The sequence below is a fragment of the Chanodichthys erythropterus genome, chromosome 17, assembly GCF_024489055.1.
Source record: "Chanodichthys erythropterus isolate Z2021 chromosome 17, ASM2448905v1, whole genome shotgun sequence".
NCBI lineage: Eukaryota > Metazoa > Chordata > Actinopteri > Cypriniformes > Xenocyprididae > Chanodichthys > Chanodichthys erythropterus.
The window spans coordinates 34,182,958-34,209,939 of NC_090237.1; the positions used below are offsets into that span (position 1 = coordinate 34,182,958).

A 26,982-nucleotide genomic window follows, 5' to 3' on the forward strand; every position below is an offset into this window, starting at 1 on the left:
GCTGAATGGATTCGAAAACGGTAAAACTCAACTGTTTAACTCTAGGGGAGTTGGAAAATGAGCCTATTTTCAAAAAAAGTGGAGTGTTCCTTTAAGCTATCAGTTAGAAACACTGTAATCACTATATTATTATGTCCATAAATGACAGTCCTTCAAAACAGTTTGATATGTCTGAATAGCCTACATTTTATATATGCCACTAAAGATGTTAATTATGTATTGTTTATGTAATGTTTTATGTTTTATATTGTAGAATTATAGCTGTAACCATTGCTGCAAATGTAAAATGGTATTGAAATTGTAGAATTACAGTAAATTGTTGTGTTCTTTCTGTTAAAATTTTATCCCAATTTTGAAACCAATTTTGGTCCCCAAATTCAACTACTGCATTAGAATTGTTTTAATGACTGCATATAATCTAATCTATGTTTATTAATGTATTAATTTACTAATGCTCGGACAAACTCAATCTCTCTCGCGTGCATATTCGGTCTCTCTCGCGCGGGTCCACTCGCTCTCGGACACACTCGATCTCTCGCGCGCGCACACTCGGTCTCTCTCGCGCGGGTTCGCTCGCTCTCGGACACACTCGATCTCTCTCGCGCGGGTTCGCTCGCTCTCGGACACAGTCGATCTCTCTCGCGCAGGTTCGCTCGCTCGCGGCATTCGCATCGCTTTTGTCCAGTTCGGCGCCTCATATGCTACAGCCCTGTGGCGTCTTACAATTCTACGTTGTCACAACGTTGTAGGCACGTAGACCGCGACGTTGCCATAGTAGAACTTAGAACTGCAACGTGCCACAGACGTTGCCACAAAGTAAATGTGTTTGCTGGGTATTATTATTATTGTTACATTGTATTAATACACCAAGCCAGCGTTTTTAAAATGTGCCCTTGCAGGGATTCACTACTAAACAAGCTCCTAGGGTTTTGATTTTGGTTGTCATTTGTTGAAATAAATATAAAAATACAGTGTGTTCGTGTCTGTCTGTCCGCTGACTTTGACCCATAATCTCTGATTCTCTGTGATCGTGGAAAAGGGGAACATTTACAATGACAACAGTTGTAGGCCTACTCAATATGCAAGCATATTTAAACGTTTCCAACAAATAAATTAATCGACTTCTTTCAGCTTTTGAATGCATAGATTTATTTAAATATTCATATGATGGCTTAAGCAGCAGTGAGCGTCCAGAGTGCGACAGGGTAAACAGATGAACATTGTAAACGAAGTGTTAAAAAATAAAAATAACTAAAATTACCATGCAATGTTATAAAATAGCTTCTGTTCCCTGCAAACGATACCTTTAAAAATGTGAATGTTCCACTTAATGGCGGCGCCTCCCCAGCATGCAACACGGCATGACGCCGGTTCGTATTCTCTGTACACGAATTTCGACAGAACTGAGGGAGCATTTTCCTGGAAAACCAAGTTAATCCACATTGGATTCTTGAAATGACAACACGTGACATTATATTCAGAGCTGTTCACGTCCTCGGACTGGGAATTATGCGTTTCCATGGCACCACTATCAACACCTAAATTAATCTACAGCGGTCAGGTGGTACAGCGGCCACGTGGTACATGTGGGAGCTTTCAGAAAACTCCCAGCTTACAACCTGTAATTACGAGCTCTACGAGGACGTGAATGCTTTTTACATGCTAGAATCTCGTAACTACAGGAATTACGAGGCCGCGTGAACGCACCTTTATTTAGCTTCGATGTGCGTATCGCCCATGCGACACAATTTCTAGAGAAGCCTTGTATCGGGGTGTGTATTGGTTTCCCAGAGTCACGTGATCGATGACAAAAAAAAACTCACTTTCTGTCCAATCACGTGCGCGATTCACTTTGAGTGTTGGAAAGTTCGAACCCCCAGATCTTACTTTACGAGTAGGTTTTCATTTACACTTATTAAATTACATTTTTAAATACAAGTAATATTAAGAATACATTTATTTCAGGAAAATAAATTATTTTGCCATATGCAATTCATATATGTGTACATTTATTCTTCTGTTACATCATATTGATATTCATACTGTCATTAAATGCCACAGTTAAACAGGTAATTGAATTCGAGTAATTCAACACACACAGGCGCGCGCTATTTAGGCTTTTATTTGAGCACGTAACAGAAGCTTCTTTCACTGAGTTTGGCTACTTTATTTTTTACTAAACACCAGATGGCGCTGTTTCGACACTCTCAAAGTTTTGAATCTTTTACCGAAACAATGAAGGGAAAGCCTCAGTGCTTCATAAGGCTTCATTTGCCCATCACTATCTTCAGCAGCTCAGATTTAGGGAATAAATGAAGAGAGTTATGTGGATTAATTCATCAAGCTGCAAAACACCTAAAACGCTTAGGAGAAAACGCTCAGTGCAGCAATGACGGACTCGCTGTGAACACGCTCAGGGCGGTTCTATGTTCAAACTCAAGTGTCAGTCAGCGTTCGTGGGCAGGGCCTGTGGCTTTTGTGACCTCACACTGCCAGGGATCTGGAAACGGCTTGTTTTGAGACACTGCTTATGATTTATGGGGATTAAAAAAAAAGATTTTTATCACTATAGGGTGGTTGTGTACACACACTGCCAACACACATTTATGTCCAAACACAAGGCAAAAGTGAATTTTGCATAATAGGTCCCCTTTAAAGCACAAAAGATTATTAAAACAATTATTTAAAATGTATCTGAAAAAAAAAAAAAAAAAAAAAAAAATTGACATTATTACAAAGTGCACTTGTACAATCAATAAAATTATTAAAGTGTAGTATGAGATCTCATGTAAACTAAACACTCCTTGCCTTGGTAATAAGTATTTGATATAAATATTTCTGGCTGCGAACTTCAACGTTTGTTAATTTGTGTTATTTTGATAATTATTTGATAAAACTTTTTTTATTATAACTGCACTTTCTTTTTCTTTTGAGTTCACAGTTTTTCTTTTGAGTTTCATTGTTTTGAGTTGTATGAACTAATTTCTTTTTTCAATTTAGACTAACTTAAAGTAAATGATAAAATATTCATGTTAATTATGAACCTGTATATAGTAGTTCTTATTAGTCCTCTGGCAGGTATGAAAATAGTTATTTAGTGTTTATTAGAACTTATAAAGCACATATTATTGACTTATTCTGCATGACCATATTCTACATTCCTTAATTATACCCAATACCTAAACTTAACAATTACCTTACTAACTATTAATAAGAAGTAATTAGGAGTTTATAGAGGCAAAAACCATAGTTAATAGTGAGTTAATAGTAAGAACTGGACCCTAATCTAAAGTGTGACCACTAAATCTTGACAAATCTTGCTTTTGTATAGTTGATACATACACTACCGTAATAAGTAGATTCTGTCATCACTAGCATTTTAATTATTATTGTATCATGGGAAAAAAAAAAAACATATTAATGGTACTAATATTATCAGTGTAGGTAATTTAGCCTGTATGCTAGCCTTAATTGAGCTGACATTGATCCTGTGTTTATAGAAACAGGTGACATACCCTGGTAAAGTGATATGCTTGATGTATGCGTCACCCATATGAGGCCCTGATCAATATTTCAAGTCGCCGCAGTTGAAAGCTGCTAAAATTGATTCTCCATCAAGTACTTTAATTACAATACATCGCACAGGATTATTAATAAAGATGGTTTCTGACTAAGAATTCTGTATTAATTTGTATGCATTAGTAGCTTTTTTTTTTCCATAATGAAGATAACTTTAGCTAAATAATTAACCTCTGACAAGTGTATTTGTTTAACTGTTGTCGTTGTGTTCTGTCTCTTACTTGCCACCATCTGTCACCTACACTAGTAAGGTGATCTGTTGATGATTTCATGGTGTGTATCTGGCATTGTTGCTAACTGGAGGTAACATGGCCCTGTGGCTTGAGTTTCAGGTTTTCTCTAGCGCATAGTCATCATGACTATAAAGGCCGGAACACACCAAGCCGACGGTCGGCCGTCGGGCAGTTTTTCTTCGTCGGCCGACTAAGTTTCCTCGGTGTGTTCTGCACCGTCGGCTGAAGTTGGTCCTCGTCGGCTTTGTTTCGGCCGATTCGAAATGTTGAATCGGCGTTGGACCTCGTCGGGCCGTCGGGCCATATGATCATTCTGATTGGCTGTTCAGCTAGCGAACCAGTGCATGAGAAAAGAAAAACGGAAGTGACGAAGCAAGTAAACGACGAAGTCAAGAGGGAACACACATTGTTTACCTTAGGTACGTGAAAGACATGGCTATCTGGAACGAGGCAAGTGAAGACGAATTGATCAACATGATCCAGGAAAGGCCGGGTTTGTATGACATTACGGAAAAATGTTATGTCAACCGTGTGCTGAAAGCTGAACTGTGGCGTGAGATCGAAAATAAACTCGTCATATCAGGTAAGATTTCCTTTTTGGCAATTGAGAAAGCTTGTTTGTAATTGTTCAATAGTCCATAGTAAAACTAATATAACCATTTTAGTGTTTTGTGTGTACCAAACTAAGTTTGTTTATGGAAACAGACAGTAATTAATATGTGCTGTGCTAGCATCTCATATTTCATAATAATATTAAAGTTAATCAAATTGTTAATAATATAATTAACAATACAGCAAAAAGTAACATTTGTTGGCATAACAAATACTCATTAAAGTGACAAAATAAGCAGCCATAACACTTAATGCTTACAAAATTTTACTTTGTCCCTCAGAAAAAGAGCTCAAGAAGCGGTGGGATTCATTGCGAACCCAATACATGCGTTATAAGAAACAAGGACCCTCAGGAAGTTCTGGAGCTCAGAAGACTGGCAGGCAGCAATGGATCCTGAACCGCCTGCAGTTTCTAGAGCCTCACACAAAAAGGAAGGAGAGCACTTCAAATCTAATGATCATGGTAAATAAACAAATATATTTATATTTATTTATTTATTTATTTATTGTTTAATTGCAGAATAAAATAAACATTTTGCTTTTTGTAAGATGGCAAGTGCTTCTTTAAAAGAGTCTATTCACAAGTAACTCCGCATATTAAGTCAAGCCATTACATTAACTTGTCACATTTGTATCTTATGTTTTTTAAGGAACCTGCGGCTGATAGTGATTCCTGTTCACCCTCAGATGGTACCAACAGTGACACCTGGACTGGCACCCATGAAGACCCCAGCTTCAGTGATGCTGACCTACGGTCAAGTACACCCTTGGCTGAATCCACCATCTGTGGAACTGAGTCCACAGCCATGAGAAAGGACCATTTGCAAAGCTCCAACATAAAACCAAAGCCTCCAGGGAAGCGCAGGAAGATGCAAGACGAATCCTCCAGCGAGGAATCCACAAACTTGATGCGCACCATCGGCAAAACTCTGGAAAAGTTGGCATCACAGGAAAACACCAATGATGCCATCTCAGCTTACTGCAAAAATCTTGAACACAGAATGCGGAATTTGCCACCACATCTACTGCCACATTTCCAGCATGAGGTTGATAATTGCATTTTCAAATATTCAGTGGGCCACAACCATGCACTGGATGCATCTTCCAATCAGTATACACACTTGTAATTTTTTATGTAGCAAAATTGTAAACAGATATTGTAGCATTTAGTAAATATGTCACGCTTAGTTGTACGTTATATTAGAGTACTTATGCCAAGTTTATATTTCTGTACATTTTATTTATTTTAAATACCAACTGTTGATATTTTTCTGTAAATTACCTTAATGCTATTTTTGCACATTTGAAAATAAAACACTGACTTTGTGTAAAAGGTACTTCACTGTTCTTTATGTAAAAAAAAAATCACAAAACACAATGATGTAAAAATATAAACTTTATTTTGCAAATTCACACCATTGTTATAAAACATAAACCAAGGTCAAGGGGGGAAAGAAACAAGTTTGCTACATGCTTATATTTTGCCCCACTGAAAGGGCACTGCACCGGTGTCCGAATTAAAGTACTGGCACAGTTTATCCCTGAGCTGTTTGGCGTGTGTTGTACTGTTGGTTGTGCGTGGCAGAGAGGCCTGCTGTAGGCCAGGGTCTTCTCTCCATCTTCCAGGGACAGTGTCATGATCTTGTTCTTCCTGGTCGATTCCTGCCATGTACACTTCACAGCACTCTTTGCGCAGAAAGTTGTGCAGAGCACAGCAAGACAAAACAATGTCCTCCACTTTGGCAGTGCTTTGAATATTAATGGTGGTTAGTAGGACGCGAAAACGATTTGCCAGGATGCCAAATGCATTTTCAACCACCCTTCGAGCCTCGCGAAAGTCTGTAATTGAATATGCGTTGCTCTACAGACAGCTTGCGGTTCGGGTATGGCTTCATGAGGTATTCCTTTAAGGGGAATGCCTCATCAGCCACAATGAAGAAAGGGGCCAGCTGGTCTGATTCAGGAAGTGGTGCAGGTGCAGGAATGTTGGATGTTCTTTTCTCCAAGGCATCCTGCAATGAGCATCCCCCAAACACTCCACCATCTGAAATGCGCCCGTTGCAGCCCACATCAACATACAGAAATCTGTAGTTGCTGTCTACCAGTGCCATAAGCACTATTGAGAATGTATGCTTGTAGTTGAAGAATTTAGATCCAGATCCTGGAGGGGGACGAATGTTAATGTGCTTTCCATCCAGAGCACCCAGGCAATTTGGGAAATGCCACTGATTCTGGAATCCAACGGCTACTTGCTGCCACTCTTCCACTGTGTCTGGGCACTAAAAAACAATATAATTAAAAGAAATTAGTTTAACTCGTCAGACCATTAATAACTCAGTGATTTTGACATTCTTGAATTAACCCTGCAAAGCCCACTTCTGCAGAATTACAACATCACTTTCAAAAATTTAAAAAAAAATGCCTGCAAATGTTTTTTTCTCTCAAGATCACATTTACATAGTTAATGGGTTCTATTGTTCGTCCTCACAATGCTATTGGGTTGAAGAAGTGTTTATAGGTCAGCATTAGGCTCTTTATGTTTTGGATTTTGGGGGGAGATGCCTGTTGCATTGTTCAGGGACAGGTATGAATGGTCTTGAATATGAACCTGTAAGTGCTCTGGGGGGATGAATGTGTTCTTTTAGTATGATAAGTAGAGAGCATAATAGGCCAGCCAGACTGTATTGTTTGAATGTAGTAGTGGAATTTTATTTGCATTGAAATTATAATTTGATGGATAATACTTAGATCTCTGCCCTCGACACATGGTCTACCATCCTGTCTATTCTTTCAGTTTATCTACTACAATATAAGACCCTAAAATTACCCTTATTAAAATGTAAAAAAACTGAAAAATCTTTAATTTCTACATCAGAGGCCTCCTAAAACAATATCTGAGAGATCAAAAAAATTGCTCATTTTTGGGCTAAAACAAAAAACATTAAACAGATACATGTATACCTTTAGGTATTTCTCTTTTAAGACTTGGTAGATTGCGGCACAGGTTTCAGGAACAAATTGCTGAATTGTGGACATTCCCACCCGGAATTGGTAAGAAAGGCTCTTGAAGCTTTCTCCTGCAAAGATTACAAACACATAACTCCACTATTAATTTTCCACACCTTTTACAGAGTCAAATCTAACACTTTTAATGCATTTGTACTACACTACATTAAAGCAAATATTTTTTTTATCAGTTATTAAAGACATTGTGCTACAAACAACCATAATAATGTTTTATACATTGTGTCTTTTTAAAGTAGGCTACAACTGGATACAAAATAATAAAATTCTTTTCACTTTTATAATGCTTCATAATACACCAAAATAAACACAACTGAAAAGGTGTTTTAATGAAATGTTCAAACAACGAATAACCTTACCTGTTGCCAAGAACCGTAGTGTAATCATCAGACGTTCCCCCACGGAGATACAATCCCGGTAGTTCGTGTTTGTTCTCTGTATGATTGGACTAATAAGTTCTTTTAACATGTGAAATTGAGTGGGAAAAAGCCGAGCGAAATTTTTAAAACCACAAGTTTCCTGTAACTCGAGCTCTCGACACAGGTTCAGGGAAAGCACCTTGGGCCTGTCTCTGGAGTATCCATGGTTTCACCCATTTAGTGCGCTTTCTCCGTATTTTTCTCATCCGCTTCTTCTTTTCCTCTTCCACAAGCAAAAGACCAAGGGCTGACAAAGCCAGTGCCATTTGCAACGTGTCGGACATTTTTGAAATAACACGAATCCGTATGTGATGAGCGAGAACTGGTTTTTCATGCACCTTTGTTTATGTTTTGTATCCCTGTAGCTCTTCCGGTCTCCCTAGCAACGAACCATAGCAACGAACACAAACTACTGCCACCTGCTGGCATGGAAAGGCATTTCATCTCACGCAGGCGCAGAACGGACGTGCTATTTGGCCGTCGGCTGTCGAACGTCGGCTTGGTGTGTCAGGGCAACTTTGGACCCAGACGCTGCCGACGCCAGCCGACGCCAGCCGACCCCGCAGTCTGCTTTCGTCGCCACTAGTTCGTCGCCGTCGGCTTGGTGTGTTCCGGCCTTAAAGGAACAGATACTGAGATGATTTCAAGCATCCATACTATATACAAAATTCATCATGGGTTGATGTATTCATTTATTGTTGTACTGGAACAGAAACGTACAAAATGTTATTGTTCCTGATCAGCAATGGCCTACACAGGTTACAAACTACGGATGGTTGTTGACTCTGCTCAGATCCTCAGCTGTCCTTTCTGCCTCAATGCTCACTATAAAGTAGTCAAACTCCCACCCGTTACCCCCTCCCACAATTCTGGAACACAATAGCCCTCTTAAATGATCCAAGGGACAGTTTTTAGTTCAGTTTAGTTGTTTTAATTATTAGAATACAATTTTAAGTGGCAGCAAGTGTTTATGAAACAATAATGCATGTACAAGACAATGTATGTCCTTCTCAAATTCCATTTCTACAGCTAGATGAAAAATATTGTATAAATAACAAAGAAATGCACATTACAATTTGAATCATATAAAGTGAATACATTGGAAATTTACCTGTGTCTAGTTGAGGAAACAGGACAATGACAATTTTAAATTCTCCAACATAGTAAACACACAGTCAACTTGTCTGTGCCAAAAATCTTAGTGCAACTAGTCCTAAAAAACTAAAAAAGAAATGGCCAATAAATATAACGTCAGCTTTTTACACCTCAGGCAGTTGAGTAACAGTCCTAGTTAACATTTTCATAGCAATTACGAAAGGTCATTTTCACATGGTCAGTGCGTGACTTCTTATTTTCTGAACAGCCAACACTACACTGATATAGAGACCAAAAACATCAAACAACTTCATCGAACACGTTCCTCCATGATGGAGTATGTGTTGCATATTGCCACTTTTTTCCAGAAAATGATGTCCATATATTGACCTCTGCAACACTGAATTCGGAGTTCTCCTTTGTTTATTTCACACATAGTCTCTTCTGTCATACCCTCCCCCACCTGTTGAGCGAGACGCAGGATACGGCATTCTAGACTGGCTATATTTTTTCTCCTGTGGTGGACAAGAGCAACAGAGCAAGGAGCCCCCCATAATCAAGAGTGCAGCTGCTGCCCAGCCGATGTAAAGCGCCGCTCCCAGCTCCCGTCTCTGGGCATCCGGCAGCAAAGGGTTGTAGAAGTCCCTGATGATACTATTGGCAGACCAGGAGACAGGAATTAGCTGCATAAGCCCAGCCACAATGAAGAGCACCCCTCCAAAGATCATAACTTTAGCTTTGGACGACTCATCCTCAATGCAGTTAGTGCACTTGGCTCCTCCGATTGACACCAATACAGCCAGGACGGTCAGAAGGATGGATATCACAGTCAGGGCTCGAGCTGCCTGGAGGTCCTGAGAGAGGGCCAGCATGGAGTCATAGACTTTACACTGCATCTGTCCGGTACTCTGAACCACACAGGACATCCACAGACCATCCCAGATGATCTGAGCCGTCACAATGTTGGAGCCGATGAAGGCTGTGACCCTCCACATGGGAAGAGCACAAGCCACGATGGCCAAGAGCCAGCCCAGCACACATGACACAATACCTATGAGCTCCAGCCCTAAAGACATGACTTCTGAAAGGATCAGTGACAGCTACGAGCAATGCCAGAGCTGCTGGTAAAATAACCGGAGCAGATATAAGCCTAATTTGAGCCAATGCCTCAGAGCAAATGGAGCGCATCTGTGACAAAACAAGTGTCTTTTATACCCCAGATCAGGTAGAGAGGAGGAGTCTGTTAGGATGAGTTAGGCAGAGGAAGGGCTTAGCCTTAGAATTAAGAACAAAACATGGAATTCTTTTTATAAAGGTTAAGACAAAATAAACATTTTAAGGTATTCTTTTGAATGGATGAGCATTTTTTTCTGTAATGCCAGCAAAGACCTCATTATTGACTCAAACACAAATTAGTTTTAGATTGTTGTAATTTATGAAAAGCTATTGTCATAGTAATTGCTTCTGATGGATGTAGTAACACTTTAGTCATTACTAGTGTTTTACCATGATCTTCACTTTAATTATATGCAAATAATAGTAGTAATTGATTAGCTAATAGTGAACTACCTCATTCAAGTGAGCACTATCACTTACTAATTTGTAGTTTCTTGTTAGTTAATAGTAGTTACTAAAATGTTAATTTTGCGTTACTCATTTGATCCTAGTTACTCATTAATGGGGGTGGGAGAGATGGCTCGCTCCACAATTCTTGAAGACTTTTATACCTGTCAAAAGTTTGGAGGCATTACAATTTTTTTACTGTTTTTGAAAGATGTCTCTTCTGGTCAAGGCTGCATTTATTTAATCAAAAATACAGTAAAAACAGTAATATTGCAAAATATTATTACAAATTAAAATAACTGTTTCCTATTTGAATTTTAAAATGTAATTTATTCCTGTGAAGCTGAATTTTCAATGTTCCTTCAGAAATCACTCTAATAAGCTGATTGCTGCTCAAGAAACATTTATTATTATTATTATTATCAGTTTTGAATACATGTTTTGCTGCTTAACATTGTTGTGGAAACAATGATAACATTTATACATTTGTGGTAAGACTTTATGTTTTAAAAGCGAGAAAAAAAGTAATACTTTTATTCATCAAACATGCATTGAATTGATCAAAAGTGACAGTGAAGACATTTATAATGTTACAAAAGATTTCTATTTAATAAATGCTTTAATGAACTTGATAAATAAATTTAATAAATGCAAATAAATGCTCTTCTTTTAACTTTCTATTCATCAAATAATTCTGAACAAAGTATCACCATTCCCATAAAAAAGTTAAGAAAAAATGTCAAAGAAACTTTGAATATATATAGATATATATATATATATATATATATATATATATATATATATATATATATATATATATATATATATATATATATATATATATATATATATATATGCATTCAAAAGAAATAAAAATCTTTTTCTTTCTTTGCTGGTCCAGTCACTACATCTACAAACAAGCCAAATGGTTTTGTCAGACTTTGAGTGCGGTGAAACCTTACACTTTAATACCCAGTTACTGAAATAAAGCCTTCAACTGATAACTGATAATTCAGTATGCTGAATTACCTACTTTTCAGAAAGTACTGTGTGTGTGGCTGTTAGGTCTTCGTCTACATAAATAAGCGCTGAACAGAATCTTTATCAAGTTAAGCTCCTTAAAGGGTAAATTCACCGCTGGCAAAATTCTTTTTCAATAAAACCTTTTAATAAAACCTTGAAATCAGTGCTACCTGACTAACAGAGAAAAAGTGTCTGTTTTCCCTTTTGCCAAAAAGGTAGGAAAACTTCAACACCCATAATCCATCCACTGGGCAAGGCCACTCTTAGTCTGCTTTTATTGGATAGGCTTGACTGCCTTGCTTGAGTAGGAAATACTTCTTAGTAAACTTTTAGTCATAATGGTTTTGACTTGTAGGCTATGTTTAGAAATACATTTATTTATTGATTTATTTGGCATATCCAGATTTTATCTAGAATAGGATGCAGTCCAGTTTCAAGTTTAGACAGCAAAAAACACTCTGGCTGCTCAAATTGGATTTCAAATTGTCTTTTGCGTAAATCTTAACACGACACACAACAATAATGTCAAAACTAGTGAAAAAACTGGAACACATTTGAATGTGTATTTAGGTAATGTTCATATCACTTCTCTGCTGGGTATGTTTACATTTACTGTTATTATTATTTTGTTTCAAATGCATTTATAACTATGCACAGATTAAATTTTGTAGGCGGTATTAACATTAAGAGGCATGGCAGAAGCCATCTGCATGGGTTAGTTTCACATAGGGCCCATATCTCAAGCCCATATCACTCCTATATTGGCTCTATGAAATGTATTCATTAGGCTAATGCCCAAACATTTTCCTTTTAAAGGCGAGACTATTGTTAATACTTATTAATACTTATTAATGACGGACCATTATTCTAAAGTGTTACCGATTAAATTATTTAGGGTGAATGTGAACCATTTTTTGCTGAAACTGTAGTTTTTCTTGGGACTTACTGAGGAGAGTAAAAATGTTGAAATTAAGTGTTGTTTTATTTAAGATTAGAAAAGGGGGAGACTTGATAGTGTTTAATAGTGCTGAATGTTCAATTATGTTGGAATTATTAGAACCATTTAAATTACACTGGGTTACCATTGAGGAGATGAATAGACCATTTGCTTAGGCTGTGGTCTGGATACATTTTTGCTTTTCCCCAAAAAGCATTTCACGCTTAGCATTTAGCATGCTAATATGTGCTTTTGCTAGCTAATAGTTTAATTCTGTCACACAAAATATAAGAAACTGAAATAATTAATCCGGTTAGGGAACCATACTTGCACTTCTATAATCTTATAATTCAGTCATGTGACACAAATTTAAATGACTGAGACTCCTTAATTGGGTAATTTAAAAAGGACTTTATGATGTTGAAATTATGTGAACAAATTATGTTTAACTTAATTGATTCATGTGGAACTGATGTACACGATCAAATCCTGAAAATCCAACACACCTTTTTTCAGTGCAGAGTGTTTTCTGTGGATTGAAGATGTAGAACACCAGCAAGGTCTGCATTTATGTTTCTGTAATCTGTGTAACTATCAATGTTTTAAAGGTGTGATCTCTTGCTAAACCAACAGAGAGCTATAGGTTTGCATAATGCTGCCAGGAAACACTAAAAGACATTCTCAGCTGTGTTAAACTGGGTTACATTTTATGAAATATTGGTAACATGATTTCACTATAGCATGCCCCCTTTCTGTATCTCTGCTTCTCTGTGTTCTCAGCATTTGAACAGAGTGAAATAGCTTGTGTAGGGTGGTTTTAAAGGAGAGCAAGATAATGTTTTTCAAAAGAAGTCTTAGAAATTACCCTTGAATAAGAAAAACAGAATTCTATTCAAATTATCAGTGTCCAAGCATCAACAATTCAAAACATGGGGAACTATGAGAAATAGTTTGGAAAGTTGCCCTCATTCTTTACATTCTTGAGGTAGATCAATGTACTGGTGTTATTGAGTCAGATGGCCCACACTCAATGGGCGCTTTATTAAGCATAGCTTTCTGATAAGGAGTGGAGTAAAAAAGACTAAGCGTCTGCGCACATATACACATTCAAACGCGCATACCTATAGACTAAATAAGTAAATGAATGGCAAGAATGCATTAAGTAATGTTCAGTTAAGTATGTTCAGTCTGTGATGTAAGATGTAATTTAAGTGCTCCCCTTTAAATAATAAACAATTGTTACAACAGAAGTGATTCAATCAAAAACTTACTTTAGCTTGATAACGTTTTCCTAGAGCTGCTGTAAGACCAAAATAATCTCTGTCGATTAATTTTCCTATTATCACTGTGAAGCTGCTTTGAAACAATCTGTATTGTAAAAAGAGCTATACAAATGAAGACGACTTGACTTGACTTGGCAAGAAACCCTTTCCACGTTTCAGATGTGATAAGCAGTGGTTTCTCAGTTGTTTTGAAGCACATTGGTCCCTGTCAAGGCCATGAGACCCCACCTCACCCACTGGCTCTGATATTTTTAAAAAGATCGTAAGATTAGACATTTACTCATGCAGGAAAGCATGCACATCTACCAACTTCCTCTGATTCTCCAGTGATGTATGTAAATGAGGCCAACGGCCAGAAAATTGGCAGAAAAAAAATCAGCTTTTTCTTCTGTATAACTTGTGTTATTTCTGTTAATGTTGCTTTAGCCTGTCTGGTCCTTTCAGACTTCTTTCATTAACAAGGCATTTTCATCCACAGAAGTGCAGCTCACTGTATGTGATTGGTTTGTTTGTTAGTTATTTTGTTTTTCACAGACTGCTGTGCATGACAATTTCAGGAAATAAGCACCTACAATCATTCCAAGATCAATTCACTTGGATAATATTCTATTTCTAAATCTGGTGTTTGGTTTTAACAACACCTAAACATCTTGACAATAGCTTGTTCTCATTCCCTCATTCAACATTCCTTATAATAAATGCCATATGTGACCCTGGAACACAAAACCAGTCATAAGTCACACGGGTATATTTATAGCAATAGCCAACAATACACTGAATGGGTCAAACTTATAGATTTTTCTTTTAGGCCAAAAATCATTAGGATATTAAGTAAAGATCATGTTCCATGAAGATATTTCCTACTGTAAATATATCAAAAATGTATTCTTGTGAGTGGATATGCATTGCTAAGGACTTTATTTGGACTACTTTAAAGGTGATTTTCTCAATGTTTAGATTTTTTTGCACCCTTAGATTTTAAATAGTTGTATCTCAGCCAAATATTGTCCTATTTTATAACCATCCTAGCGTATTTATTCAGCTTTCAGATGATGTATAAATCTCAGATTTTTTAAGAAAATGTACCCTTATGACTGGTTTTGTGGTCCAGGGTCATATATAGTCCATTACACAACTCCAAAAGGTGCATCTATCTTTTAATTTTTACACATTTTTAGACATTGACTTAACTATTGTGCTCCAAAGAGGACTTAAATTTTTTGTTCTGTTCGTCATGTTTAAGATAAATATAAGTTAATTAAAAAACAACAACACACAGGATCAACACATAAAAAATCATTTAATTTATAGTATCTTAAAATGAGAGATGTATAGCAAATGATCAGAAAACATCAGACCATAAAGCACTTATAAAGTGACAAAATATAACAGCATTCAATGATTAGACAAATATGTTACCTACAGGTAATAACCAAATATTTAAATTATCCACAAAATAATATTTCCTCCAATAACAATATTACATAACCTCAGTAAATTGGTCAAGAAAAATAAAGGCAAAATAACCAGTTATTATCAAGTGAAAAACTGTCAGTGTGAAATATAGAGGCAGATATTTTTTAAAATGCATTACAGCACTGGCAAGTCTATAAAGGTTGTACACCATAAGTCAGATTGCATTTTGAGTGTAAAAGAGTGACCATTATAGGGAATATGGCTGACACCCAATATAGTGGAAAATAGGGAACGAATGTGGATGCTGAACATCTCTGCTGCTGCCCTATGATGATTGATTTAAAACAAAAATTTGCTTCAGCAAACAAGTAAATGTATGGACATGTCAACAGGAAGTTCTCACTTATACTTTATGGATTGCATAATACTCAACTGTAGACTTTCAGTTGTTATAATCCTTGAACTCTAAGCTGCATGGATGTTCTCAAAGGTCCATTTTTAAAGTACAAAGCACAAAGAGATACTGCTGTGTTTTTGTTACATTCCATGACCCAGTGTCTCATCTTCATCCCTGAAACAGGCCTATTGTCTGGGACTCGCTTGAAGAGTTAGATTAGGGCCCTGACAAAGGCAAGATTTTTGTGCAGAGAGCGAACATATCTTAAAAACAGGTGAATAACTAGGTAGTGACAGCCAATTCAACTCATCACCTCATTACTGAGGCGATGAAAGGTTCTTTAACTGGCTGTTGTTCATTGTGTTTCATAGACGACTCAACAAAGATGGCACATTAATTTGTTCAGTGCATTTTAGATTGAATCAGAAAAAAACATGTAATATAGATAAAAACTGATTTGTTTTGTTGAACAACTATTTTTATGGTTGCAGCAGAAAAATAGCAGCAGACACCAGAGAGTGGCACACTTAGAATATAAATCTTAATAGAACATGAACTCATACATCATGTAAACGCATGTACTGAAATGTTTGCAAAAATATATTGAAACACTGAAGATAATTTTTAATTATTAATAATAACACAATATTAATAATTACAACATCATTATAAATATATTTATAGATGTGCTCATTAGTAATAATGTAATACTTCTAATGCTTCAAAACTGGTCGAATAAACTGGGTAACCACCAAACAAATGAGAGCACAGCGAATTAGGAAATACATCTGAATGGCAAAAAAATAGAACTCACTGTACAGAAAAACACATTGTCTTGTGCTGCGTCATCACTTTCTCTGTTCAAAAAGAGTATGTTTGTTCACACATAATCTCGTTTGTCAAAGCCACTGGTCGGTACAGAACGTGCAGCAGAGTAAACCATCCTGCTAGGTGGACCGTACCTATTCTCCTCCCGTGGGGGACAGCTGCAGCAGAGAATGCCCCCGCCAAGGAGCAGAAGGGCACTAGACGCCCATCCCAGGTAAAGAGATGCACCTATCTCCCTTTTTTGTGCCTCAATGATTATGGGGTTGTAGAAGGCTCTGATGATACTGTGAGCAGACCAACACACAGGGATCAAGTGCATGACCGCAGCGGTCATGAAGGTGACTCCAGCGGCCATCATAACTCTGGCTTTGGCACGCTCCTCTTCTAGGCATTTAGTGCACTTGGCCCCCAAAATAGAGAGCAGGAGTGCCAGTACTCCCATCACAATGGCAATCACACACAATGCCCGGGCAGCCTGCAGGTCTGAGCTGAGAGCCAGCATGGAGTCGTAGACTTTACACTGCATCTGGCCAGTGCTTTGCACCACACAGCTCATCCAGATTCCCTCCCATATGGTCTGCGCTGTTACAATGTTCACCCCGATGAAAGCCGTGACCCTCCACATGGGTAAAGCGCAAGACACAATACCCACAATCCAACCTAACACAGCTAGGGTGACGCCTAGTATCTCTAACCCCAGAGCTGCCATTCTGATCACTTAGGCTGGAAGAATATGCTGTGTATATGCAAGTTCCATTCGCTAAGGAAAGGCTCTCAGCACAATGAAGGCTTTATAATGGCAACAATGAGGAAGGTGGAGTTATGCTGGAAAAAGTCTCAGGGATTGGCTAAACTTTGCTGATTTTTGAGTGAGCTTAACCTTGGCATAGAAGCGAGTTTGTTTAATGATTTAGCTCTCTTCACCTGGTATTTCCCACTCCGAGAACAAATGGTGGGTAGATAACAAAAGCCCAGCGGGATCTGGTTAAAGGATAACCGACAAGACCACACTTTTGAACTAAAATTCCAGTGGCATAAGATTAAAATGCATGCTTGAAATGCTTTCATCATTTTGTTTGGATACTATGAGCAGAGATTTGTGTGAAATTCATAATTCAACTTATAGGGAGCTGATTTATTGGGTTTCACTTGAGATAGAGCAATAAAGTCCACTGAGAGTCAACAGAAACACAGGATCGGTGATCCATGACAGCTGCTGTCAGCAGTCCAAGGTTCCTCAAGGCCGCACAATAACAGAGTCACTCTAATCTAAACAGCATCACAAATAGGCATATTCAACTCTCTCTCTATCTATCTCTTTATACACACACTCACACTCTAATCAGTCATGCATAGGTATGCAAAGTCTTGTGACCTTGCTTTAACCTTTGCAGTGGTTATTTATTTTGGAGCATGTTACTAAGGAACAAGTAGAATGGGCTTCTTTTCTGTGTGCAAAATTACATTCCATTCTATTGCATCAAATGTACTCTAAAATTGCTGTTTTGTTGCATAAAAACAATAATGTATTCATACACATTTGTTGTATCAATTTTTCAACTTAAATGAGCAGTAAACAAAATACCATTACAGTACCTCGAATGATAATATTTAATGAGCTACAAAAGAATGTTAGCATAATAACTCACTAAAGCTTTACATATTTTCTTAATTACTGAACACATTGAGAAAGAGTTACAACAAGTACTTATCCAAGCACTCTCTGAGCAATAAGGCAGGTGTTTTTATCTTTCACTAGTAGTCTCAGTTACACTCTCCTGACTAAAGAATTCAGCACAAAGAGGTTTAGTGATTTACTAGAACAACCAGCAAATTGTCTCCATTCACAACTGGGCCGACATTTATATTTTGGGGAGACCTTTAAGAGTAGGATTGATTTCAAATGATGATAAAGTGCACTCTTTTGCTAACATTCTTTGCTTCACTGTAGTTTCTGAATTTCTGAAGTACTTTTGTTGCTATAGTTCCTCCATGATTTAATGTTCTAAACTTTGATCAAAATTAAGGGGAAAAGGTGAATAAGACAAAAATAACATGTACTGATGTTTTCCTTCAAAATAAAGTAATTATTTTTGGATGTACGTTATAGTTTGCAATCCACCTATATATATATATATAAATATATATATATATATATATAAAAATATATATATATATATATATATATATATATATATATATATATATATATATATATATACACACACATTTGCATTTTGCTGAATGATAAATTAATCAATGTCTGTTTCAATAAAATCATGTTCGTTTGTCCTTTAATTAATCTTTCAGTTAGAATGGAAAAGCATCTATTATCACCATTTCAGTCAAAGAGCTACTGATTATTCACCTATAGGGTTTGGATCAAAAGACAAAATAACAAAATCAGTTCTTGCAACATTAACGAATACATTCAAATGAAAACAAAAACAATAATACTAATTTTGGATCTGCCATGCTGGTATTCAAGATTCAGCATCAATCATTAATTTGTTATTGACATTTGAATGCTTGTTGCCATCATTTAGCAGACTTGTTGGCTTTTCTCTCATGGTCCTTTATGTGCAAAGATTCAGACACCTCAAACATAGTCTCTCCTGTCATATCCATTCACAGAGATGGATTTGACTCCCGAGTAGTCCACTCTTGTTGGCGCAGCATTATTCTGTGCTTTCGAGGAGCAGGAACAAGACAAAATGGCTCCGCCTAGGATCAGTATGCAGGAGGCACCCCATCCGAAGTACAGCGAGTTCCCAAACTCCCTCTTTTGTGTCTCCTCTAGAAGCGGGTTGTGAAAATCCAGGATGATGCCGTTAGCTGTCCAACAGACGGCCACTAACAGCAGCAGCCCACATGTTATAAACGTGCCCCCAGCCGCCATCATGATGCGTGGCTTGCTTGCTGCATCTGATGTGCAGTTGGTGCACTTTGCCCCAGCCACAGCCAAAGCCATGCCCACCACACCGAGCAGAGTACTCACGACGGTGAGGGCACGGGCAGCCTGCAGCTCATCTGGAAGCCCTAGCATGGAGTCGTACACTCGGCAGTGCATCTGTCCTGTGCTTTGCACCACGCAGCTCATCCACAAACCTTCCCACACGATCTGTGTGATAACAATGTTCTGGCCTATGTATGCCGCTACTCTCCACATGGGCAAACAGCAGGCAACCATAACACCGAGCCACCCCGCCACAGTCAGGATCATCCCCAGGATCTCCAGGCCGGCTGAAGCCATTGTGCTTTGCTGCTCTGTGCAGTTTCACAGACCGTGGTGCTCAGTATCCAGGACTAAGCTCTGAAGATTAGCTCTGATATTAGAGCCGTCCTCAGACTTGAAGTCTTGCTTAAATGAAGAAACGGTGAAAGAGAGAAAGGGGGAGAGAGAGGGAGAGGGAGAGAGAGAGATACAGTTTCTACCTTCTTTATACTGCTTAGAGAAGATGGAAGGTGGAGTCTTAGATGGCATCATGTTTTGTGAGGTACAAGAGAGACTGGGGCTTTTTTTAAATCTCTTTTCTTGTAACAGGACGTCATCATTAAAAATTATCCACTCAAATGCTTCATATCTGGATTGTTAAATATTTTTATCCAGTTATGCAATTCTTTTATCTTTCATGACATGAGAACATGGGCAAGAATAGAAGAACAGCAGCATTTATCATGCCTTTCATTAGTAAAAAAAGTGTTTGAAATGCATTCAGTTGAAGGCATAAAAAAAAGAAGTACTGTATTATTAATATTTCAAGTTTATTAGAAATAAACACACTTGCTCACACTCACACATGTTGGGTTTTCACATTTTATGAGGACTTTCTATAGACATAATGATTTTTGGTAACACTATATTTTAAGGTGAAATAGTTACACATTATTGCATGTACTTACTATAGTAATAAAATAGTAAATAGTAAAATATGCATAATTACAAGTAACTAACTCTAAACCAAACCCTAACTGTAAATACATGTAGTTAATTAATATTACTCAGTACTTATTTGAGTAAGTACAATGTAACTATGTCACCTTAAAATAAAGTGTAACCAGATTGTTATACTGTACAAATTCTATTCCCTAACCATAAACCTACCCATCACAGAAAACTTTCTGCATTTTTACATTTTCAAAAAACATCATTTAGTATGTTTTGGATATGGCCATCTTTGTGAACACACACACATAAAAGTATACATTTTTTGTCTCACATTAAAATTAAACTCCTCTAGTGTCTCATGTGTCTACTTCTCCAGGTAACCTTGAGATCTGCTGAATCACTCTTCGAAAGGACAATTCAACTCTTTGTCTTCAGGATTACTCCTGAACAAAATCCAATAGGATCTCAGCAATCATAGGCATTGTACAGGAGTGTACAGAGGTGCTTGAAAGTTTGTGAATCTTTTAGAATTTTATATATTTCTGCATAAAATATGATCCAAAACATCATCAGATTTTCAAGTCCTAAAAGTAGACAAACAAAACCCAATCAAAAAATGAGACGAAATATTATACTTGGTCATTTATTTATTCAGGAAAATTATCCAATATTACATATTCATGAGTGGCAAAAGTATGTGAACGTCTAGGATTAGCAGTTAATTTGAAGGTGAAATTAGGCTCCACCTGTTCTTAGATGTTTTCCATCAATGGGATGACAATCAGGTGACAGTTTGTACACTGTTTCAGAATGTGTATCTGGAAGTGTACTGTATCATGGCACGGACATAAAAGATTTTTGAGAACCTCAGAAAAAGAGTAGTTGTTGCACAAATTCACAGTCAGACTGTGTATAATGGAAGAAATTCAAGATTATTGTTACCGTCCCCAGGAGTGGTCAACCAACAAAGATCACTCCATAAGCAAGACATGTATAGTCTGCAAGTTCACAAAGGAACCCAGGGTAACTTCTAAGCAACTAAAGGCCTCTCTCACATGAGTTAATGTTCATGAGTCCACCATCAGGACAACAGTGAAAAACCATGGTGTGCATGGCAGAGTTGAAATGAGAAAGCCACTGTTCTCCAAAAAGAACATTGCTGCCCGTCTGCACTTTGCTAAAGATCATGTGGACAAGCCAGAGCTCTATTGAAAAAATGTTTTGTGGACTGGTGAGACCAAAATAGAACTTTTTGGTTTAAATGAGAAGCGTTATGTTTGGAGAGAAAAAAACAAACAAAAAAACACTGCATTCCAGCACAAGAACCTTATCCCATCTCTGAAACATGGTGGTGGTAGCATCATGGTTTGGGCCTGTTTTGCTGCATCTTGGCCAGGACGAATTGCCATCATTGATGGAACATATGAAAATATTCAATGAAAATATTCTGCTGTATTAAAGGTTCCCAAGAGCACAATGGCCTCCATAATTCTTAAATGGAAGAAGTTTAAAACAACCAGGACTTTGTTGAGCAATCAATAGAGAAGGGCCTTGGTAAGAGCCAAGAACCTGATGGTCACTATGGTTGAGATCCAGAGATCATGTGTGGGAGATGGGAGAAACTTGGACAAGTCGCTGCAGATCCTGTGAAAATGTTAGAAAAAAACACTTTACAATACTGGTGCACTAATATGCATTAATTCATGCTTAACTAATGCACAGATAATCATGTTTTAATGTATGACTCATGAAGAACTAAACAATTAATTAATGATTATGGCATCAGCAACTAATAAAGATTCTATATGTTTAATAGATTAAGTAATATATGAATTGTTATTAATTAAATGTGTCGTAATATTTTATTTTTATTTTTACATATTTTATTAACTAAAAGTGTAAATTAATGTGTTAACTACCACAATGGGTTGAAGCCATGTATTTCAACTTTCAGTTGTCTGCTGAAATCATTTACTAATGATTTGAAAATGTATCATATTGACAGACCATTGCAAGTCTATTTGTCATAACCGAAGTAACATTTTGTTGTGTTGTGTCCAGTGTAGCATCACTATCACTGATTATAATGGGTTCTATTCTCTTTGTCCAGTCTAGACACAGTGTTACGAAATTGCAGTGCCCAGCCGTACGTTCTCAGTGTTCTGCCTTTGTAACTTTGACCTCAGTCTTAACCTGACACATTCCTGTGCCATGAACAACAAGGTTCTGGATGCAGCAGTTCATCTGGTACAGTGGAATCACGGTTGTAGATGGTTGGAAATTGAAATCCATGGCTTAGTGTAGATGTCAAAACCATAATGACATATTACTTAATTAATTAATAGTCATGTGCCTCAACAATTAAAGTCATAACATAATGATACATTTGCAAATCATTTAGCAAATGATTAATTAAAGCAGACAATTTGAAGTTGAAATACATGGCTTCAAACCATTGTGGTAATGAACACATTAACTTAAACTATTAGTTAAAATATGTTATTAAGGAATTAATACATCATGAAACATTTAATTAAAAGCAATTCATGTATTACTTAATCTATTAATCATATAGACCAGTGGTTCCCGACCTTTTTTACTCCAAGGCCCCCCTCCTCTTCTGAATCAATACTGCACGTCCCACCTGTACAAAACATGCTTGTTCGGCAAGCATCCATTATAAAACACTTACAGTACATTAATTTAATTAACTACGAGAATATATTGAACTGTGTTCATGCAGAGATGTTATAGCGATCAGTTGAGTCGAGAGCGCACGTGCGGTTTGTTTGCGAATAATAATGGACTCGCATGTGCCTTAGGCCTATGTAAAACTCCTGTGTGTCACTGTAATCATCTTTACCGTTACAATTGTCATCCATCAAACCTTTTTAGCGACACTGGTTTTTCTTTTCCAACTGAGACAGTTTGTGTTTTTGAGCCACCGTTCAGTCAGTATTTCACAGCAGCACGATGAAACAGACAGGGCTGATCCGAAACAATCATAGAATACGTACGAGAGGTGGTGCCTTGTTTTAAATATATATTTTGTATTAATTTAATTTAGCTCTTTTAATGTTTAAATGTTTAATGTTCCCTTGGACATGTTCCCTTGGACATGTAAATAATTAAATTAATTAATTATATTTATATATTTAAATTCATTTTAAATTATCTCATGGCCCACCTGGAGGATCACTGAGGACCCCTAGTGGGCGGCAGCCCACAGGTTGAAAACCACTGATATAGGGCCCTATAATACACTCGGCGCAACGCGACGCAAGGTGCAGCGCAAGTGTGTTTGCTAGTTTGCGTCCGGCGCCATTCGTGCTTTCCCGTTCAGCGCCACGTCCTTAAATTAGTAAATGCATTTGCGCCAGTTAGTGCGCCCATGGGCATGCTGGTCTAAAAAAGAGGTGTGTTCAGACGCATTGCCGGCGCATTGCTATTTTAAGGAGCTGAAAATAGACTACCAACTCAAACCTGGTCTAAAGTCATAGTCACTGCGTGTATTAGAATTAGGCTACCTATTTTCAGCGCCCCAGCGCACGGACCGTTTTTCCGTCGTTAAAATAGCAAAAGTGGATTTGGACACGCCCTGAGTGCACCTGCGTCGTGCGCTTTACATCGTTTAGAACGTTCAAATAGGGCCTATTAGTTGCTGATGCAGTAATCATTAATTAATGGTTTAGTTCTTCATGAGTCATGCAAACTCATGATTATCTGTGCATTAGTTAAGCATGGATTAATGCATATTAGTGCACCAGTATTGTAAAATCTTACCGAAAAATGAATTGGTCTGAATACTTTCTGAATGCACCATCAAGGTGTAAAGAACACAAAGTAATATATATTACTTTGTGCTTGGCAAAAGTCAATGATCTTAAAGATGACTCATTATAATGAGTCATCTTTAAGATTATTGACTTTTTCCAAGCTGGTTTGCCTTTAAAGGATGGTAAAGAATGCTTTTAACCTATTGTGTATTTGTTATCCACTAATCCATAGTGATCTGATCTAACACAGATAGCTACTGTATTCAGTGGTCTTCCTCTGGTGCATCTGTATGTCAAGGAATAACAATCGAGAAATATAAACAATTTCAAGTTCCATACTGTGCAAACATTGTTCACCATTTCTAAAATTATATTAGTTTTTGATTTCATGAAGTCAAATTACTTCCCAGATTTCAACATCATGGAACCTCTATAGGGACTACAAAGTGTGTTTGATTCCCTGAAAGAACTGAATTCCATCAACTGAAGACAAATAATTATTCCACTACACACAGATCAGCTATTGTGTGACAGCAGATCAAGAACAATTGATTCAGGAGAGTTGAATCTACAAGACTTCAGACTAAGGAGAGATTTGACTGGTTTTTGGATCACTTCAGATCATTTCTCCCAGAGCATTCTTCTTGAAAAGATTCACTTTTGTTATCAAGGCTAAAACACCAATCAATACATAGATGTTTACTATTTTTTATATACAGTCATTCTTTTCTCTGTGTACGTGCCAGTGGTGTTCAGCAAGTGTTGTGTGTTTAAGTTCTTGCATTTAGCTGATAGAGGGAGCTACTAGATAACTGCTGTTTGCTTGTTTGTTTCATCAATGTTTTGCTTGTCTTAAAGTTTGATTTAGTAATTCAACTTTTGTTAATAATAAATAATAATTATTTTAAATTGGTAGTGTCACTAATAAAGTTAATAATATTAAATTATTCTCTTGTATAAAGTTCTCTTGAGTGTGCAGCAAATAATATAATAATATTGTATAATAATAATAATGTTAATCATTAAAAAAAGCAACATTAAAAAACATTAAAGAAGAACATTAAACAAACTCCCATTTTACTTGAACAGTTTTGATTTTGTGAGAACAACCTGACAGCAATGCTGACAAACTTTAGCAATGAAAAATGTCTTAAAAATATTTTCCAATATGACAATAAAAATATAATATATACTTTACAATTGTACAACGTTCAGGACCATGTGCATGTTAAAGGATTTGTTATGGATGTTTTGTTAAGCAACAACAGAAGAATTTAACAGGTGAGCATTGGCCTTATGAATATGCCAGTCACAGCTGATAAACAAATGACATAAACAAATGTTGAAGCCTTTTTTTTTTTTTTTTAACAGACTACAGGTTGTTATGTTTATAATATTATGCAATAAGCCTTTAAGGTTAGAACAGCATTTCTGAGAACTGTCATTCTGTGACTTGTTTAACTATCATATTTACCCTGTGTGGGAGTGTGAACCTGTTCCACCGTAGTTTCTCATGATCAGAAGAGATGCCAGAAGGCATGTGCCTTAAAGACTTCCTCAGAGTAGGAGGGAAAAACAACTGGAATAGATATTTTTGTTTAGTATTTGAAGATTTTTCAGTTATTTTTAACAATTATTTTTAATTTAGTTATTTTTAACAAAAAATAACACCAACTGTATTTCTTCAAAGAAGCTTTTCTGAATTTTTATCTTTATCTGATTTCACAAACATGGGTATTAACCAGTATATTGAAATAATGCATCTTTAAATAATGCAAAAGTCTTTAGCTCAGTAGTTCAACTCTGTTATGGGAAAGATCTTTTACAGAAAAAATGTCATTCTTAATGGAAATCACAAATATACTGAATATATAATGTGATGTGGTTTAATGATATTTGGTCAATAATGGTTTGGCAGAAAATTAGAAATGAAAATTTGAAATTATTAATTTGTTGACTTTTGCTTTATCAAACCTGTCCATTGTTTCTCAGTTTTTGCATTTTATTCTAATTTAAACATTTCCTTTCCTCTGGTCTTAAACACATCAAATATAACTTCTGTGAAGTGAAGAAAAATTCACTTCTTATCCTAGAAAAATCTAAGCTTTATTTTCGGTTGGGCTTTACCAAGATTTGTAGACCTCTGTTCTTTTCCTGGTCTAATATGTTAATTGTTTAGAAACTCAGCAGTCTTTAATTATCATCAAGTGTTCTCAGTGTTGTGTGTTCTTGCTTGATCACTGGAAAGCACTGTTGAGTCATCCGTCTTTTCATTCTTCTAGATCACTATCACTGGCTTGATCATCCATAGAAACTCTGTGTACCTGTCCCAAGAGCCCATGGGTGAAACTCTCTGTCGTCACGCACACTGCCCCTCCCCTGTCACCCGGGAGGAAGAAACTATTAAAAGTTTCACGAGTAATGACACAGGTGTAAACAGAGAGTGGAGACAAATGACTCACTGCTGAAAGTAGAAGTAAAAACATTACCCATCGCTGTAATTCAATAAATACATAAATCAAATTTATTTATGTTTCCTATATCTTATTGTGTGGTACAATAAAATTTAATTAGTAAAATTATATTAGTAAACATGAACTAACAGTAAACAATACTTCTAGCATTTATTAAACTTAGTTTTAATGTTAATCGCAACATTTACCAATACATTGGTAAGTTCAAAAGTTATATCTTTTAACTTTGTATTAACTAACATTAAAACAGGTAAAAAAAAAATAAAAAAAAATGCAGTAAAGATATATTGCTCACTGTTAGATCATGTTAGTCCTAATTGTAAAGTTTTACCAATTGTTTTTACTTGAATTACATTTTTACACTTTCTTACCAAAGAGAAGGAAAATGTTCTTCTGACAATATTACAAAACTCATAGTATGAACTGTTCATGTG

The 26,982-nt window shown here is 36.7% G+C and overlaps 3 protein-coding genes and 1 long non-coding RNA gene across 4 annotated transcripts in view; 1 reads left to right on the top strand and 3 right to left on the bottom strand.

Annotated features, from left to right (window-relative positions):
- Nucleotides 1-6,442: 6,442 nt before the first annotated feature.
- Nucleotides 6,443-7,962, bottom strand: LOC137005367 (uncharacterized). The gene is made up of 3 exons (XR_010892237.1): nucleotides 7,808-7,962; nucleotides 7,386-7,501; nucleotides 6,443-6,703 (listed from the first exon to the last, which is right to left on the bottom strand). It is a non-coding gene; the product is annotated as an uncharacterized lncRNA (long non-coding RNA).
- An 867-nt stretch (nucleotides 7,963-8,829) lies between these two features.
- LOC137004649 (claudin-3) lies at nucleotides 8,830-17,175 on the bottom strand. The gene is made up of 2 exons (XM_067365179.1): nucleotides 16,638-17,175; nucleotides 8,830-10,043 (listed from the first exon to the last, which is right to left on the bottom strand). The coding sequence occupies exons 1-2, from the start codon at nucleotides 17,116-17,118 to the stop codon at nucleotides 9,391-9,393; spliced, it is 1,134 nt and encodes a 377-aa protein (XP_067221280.1). The 5' UTR covers nucleotides 17,119-17,175; the 3' UTR covers nucleotides 8,830-9,390.
- The window catches only part of LOC137004645 (claudin-4-like), a 46,986-nt gene continuing 36,496 nt past the window's right edge, over nucleotides 16,493-26,982 (top strand). The window contains exon 1 of the mRNA XM_067365174.1: nucleotides 16,493-16,623. The gene's annotated coding sequence lies outside the window, so the exon portion shown is untranslated. The remainder of the gene's footprint in view (nucleotides 16,624-26,982) is intronic.
- On the bottom strand, nucleotides 18,709-19,879 carry LOC137004644 (claudin-9). Its single transcript, XM_067365173.1, has one exon. The coding sequence runs from the start codon at nucleotides 19,660-19,662 to the stop codon at nucleotides 19,009-19,011; it is 654 nt and encodes a 217-aa protein (XP_067221274.1). The 5' UTR covers nucleotides 19,663-19,879; the 3' UTR covers nucleotides 18,709-19,008.

Bases quoted from the DNA above. Each gene is read 5' to 3' on its own strand.
- LOC137004649 (XM_067365179.1), bottom strand. From the start codon at position 17,118: ATGGCAGCTCTGGGGTTAGAGATACTAGGCGTCACCCTAGCTGTGTTA. The intron at 10,044-16,637 runs GTGCATCTCTTT...TGATCCTTTCAG, and splicing joins GGCACAAAAAAGGGAGATAG to AAGTCATGTCTTTAGGGCTG.
- LOC137004644 (XM_067365173.1), bottom strand. From the start codon at position 19,662: ATGGCTTCAGCCGGCCTGGAGATCCTGGGGATGATCCTGACTGTGGCG.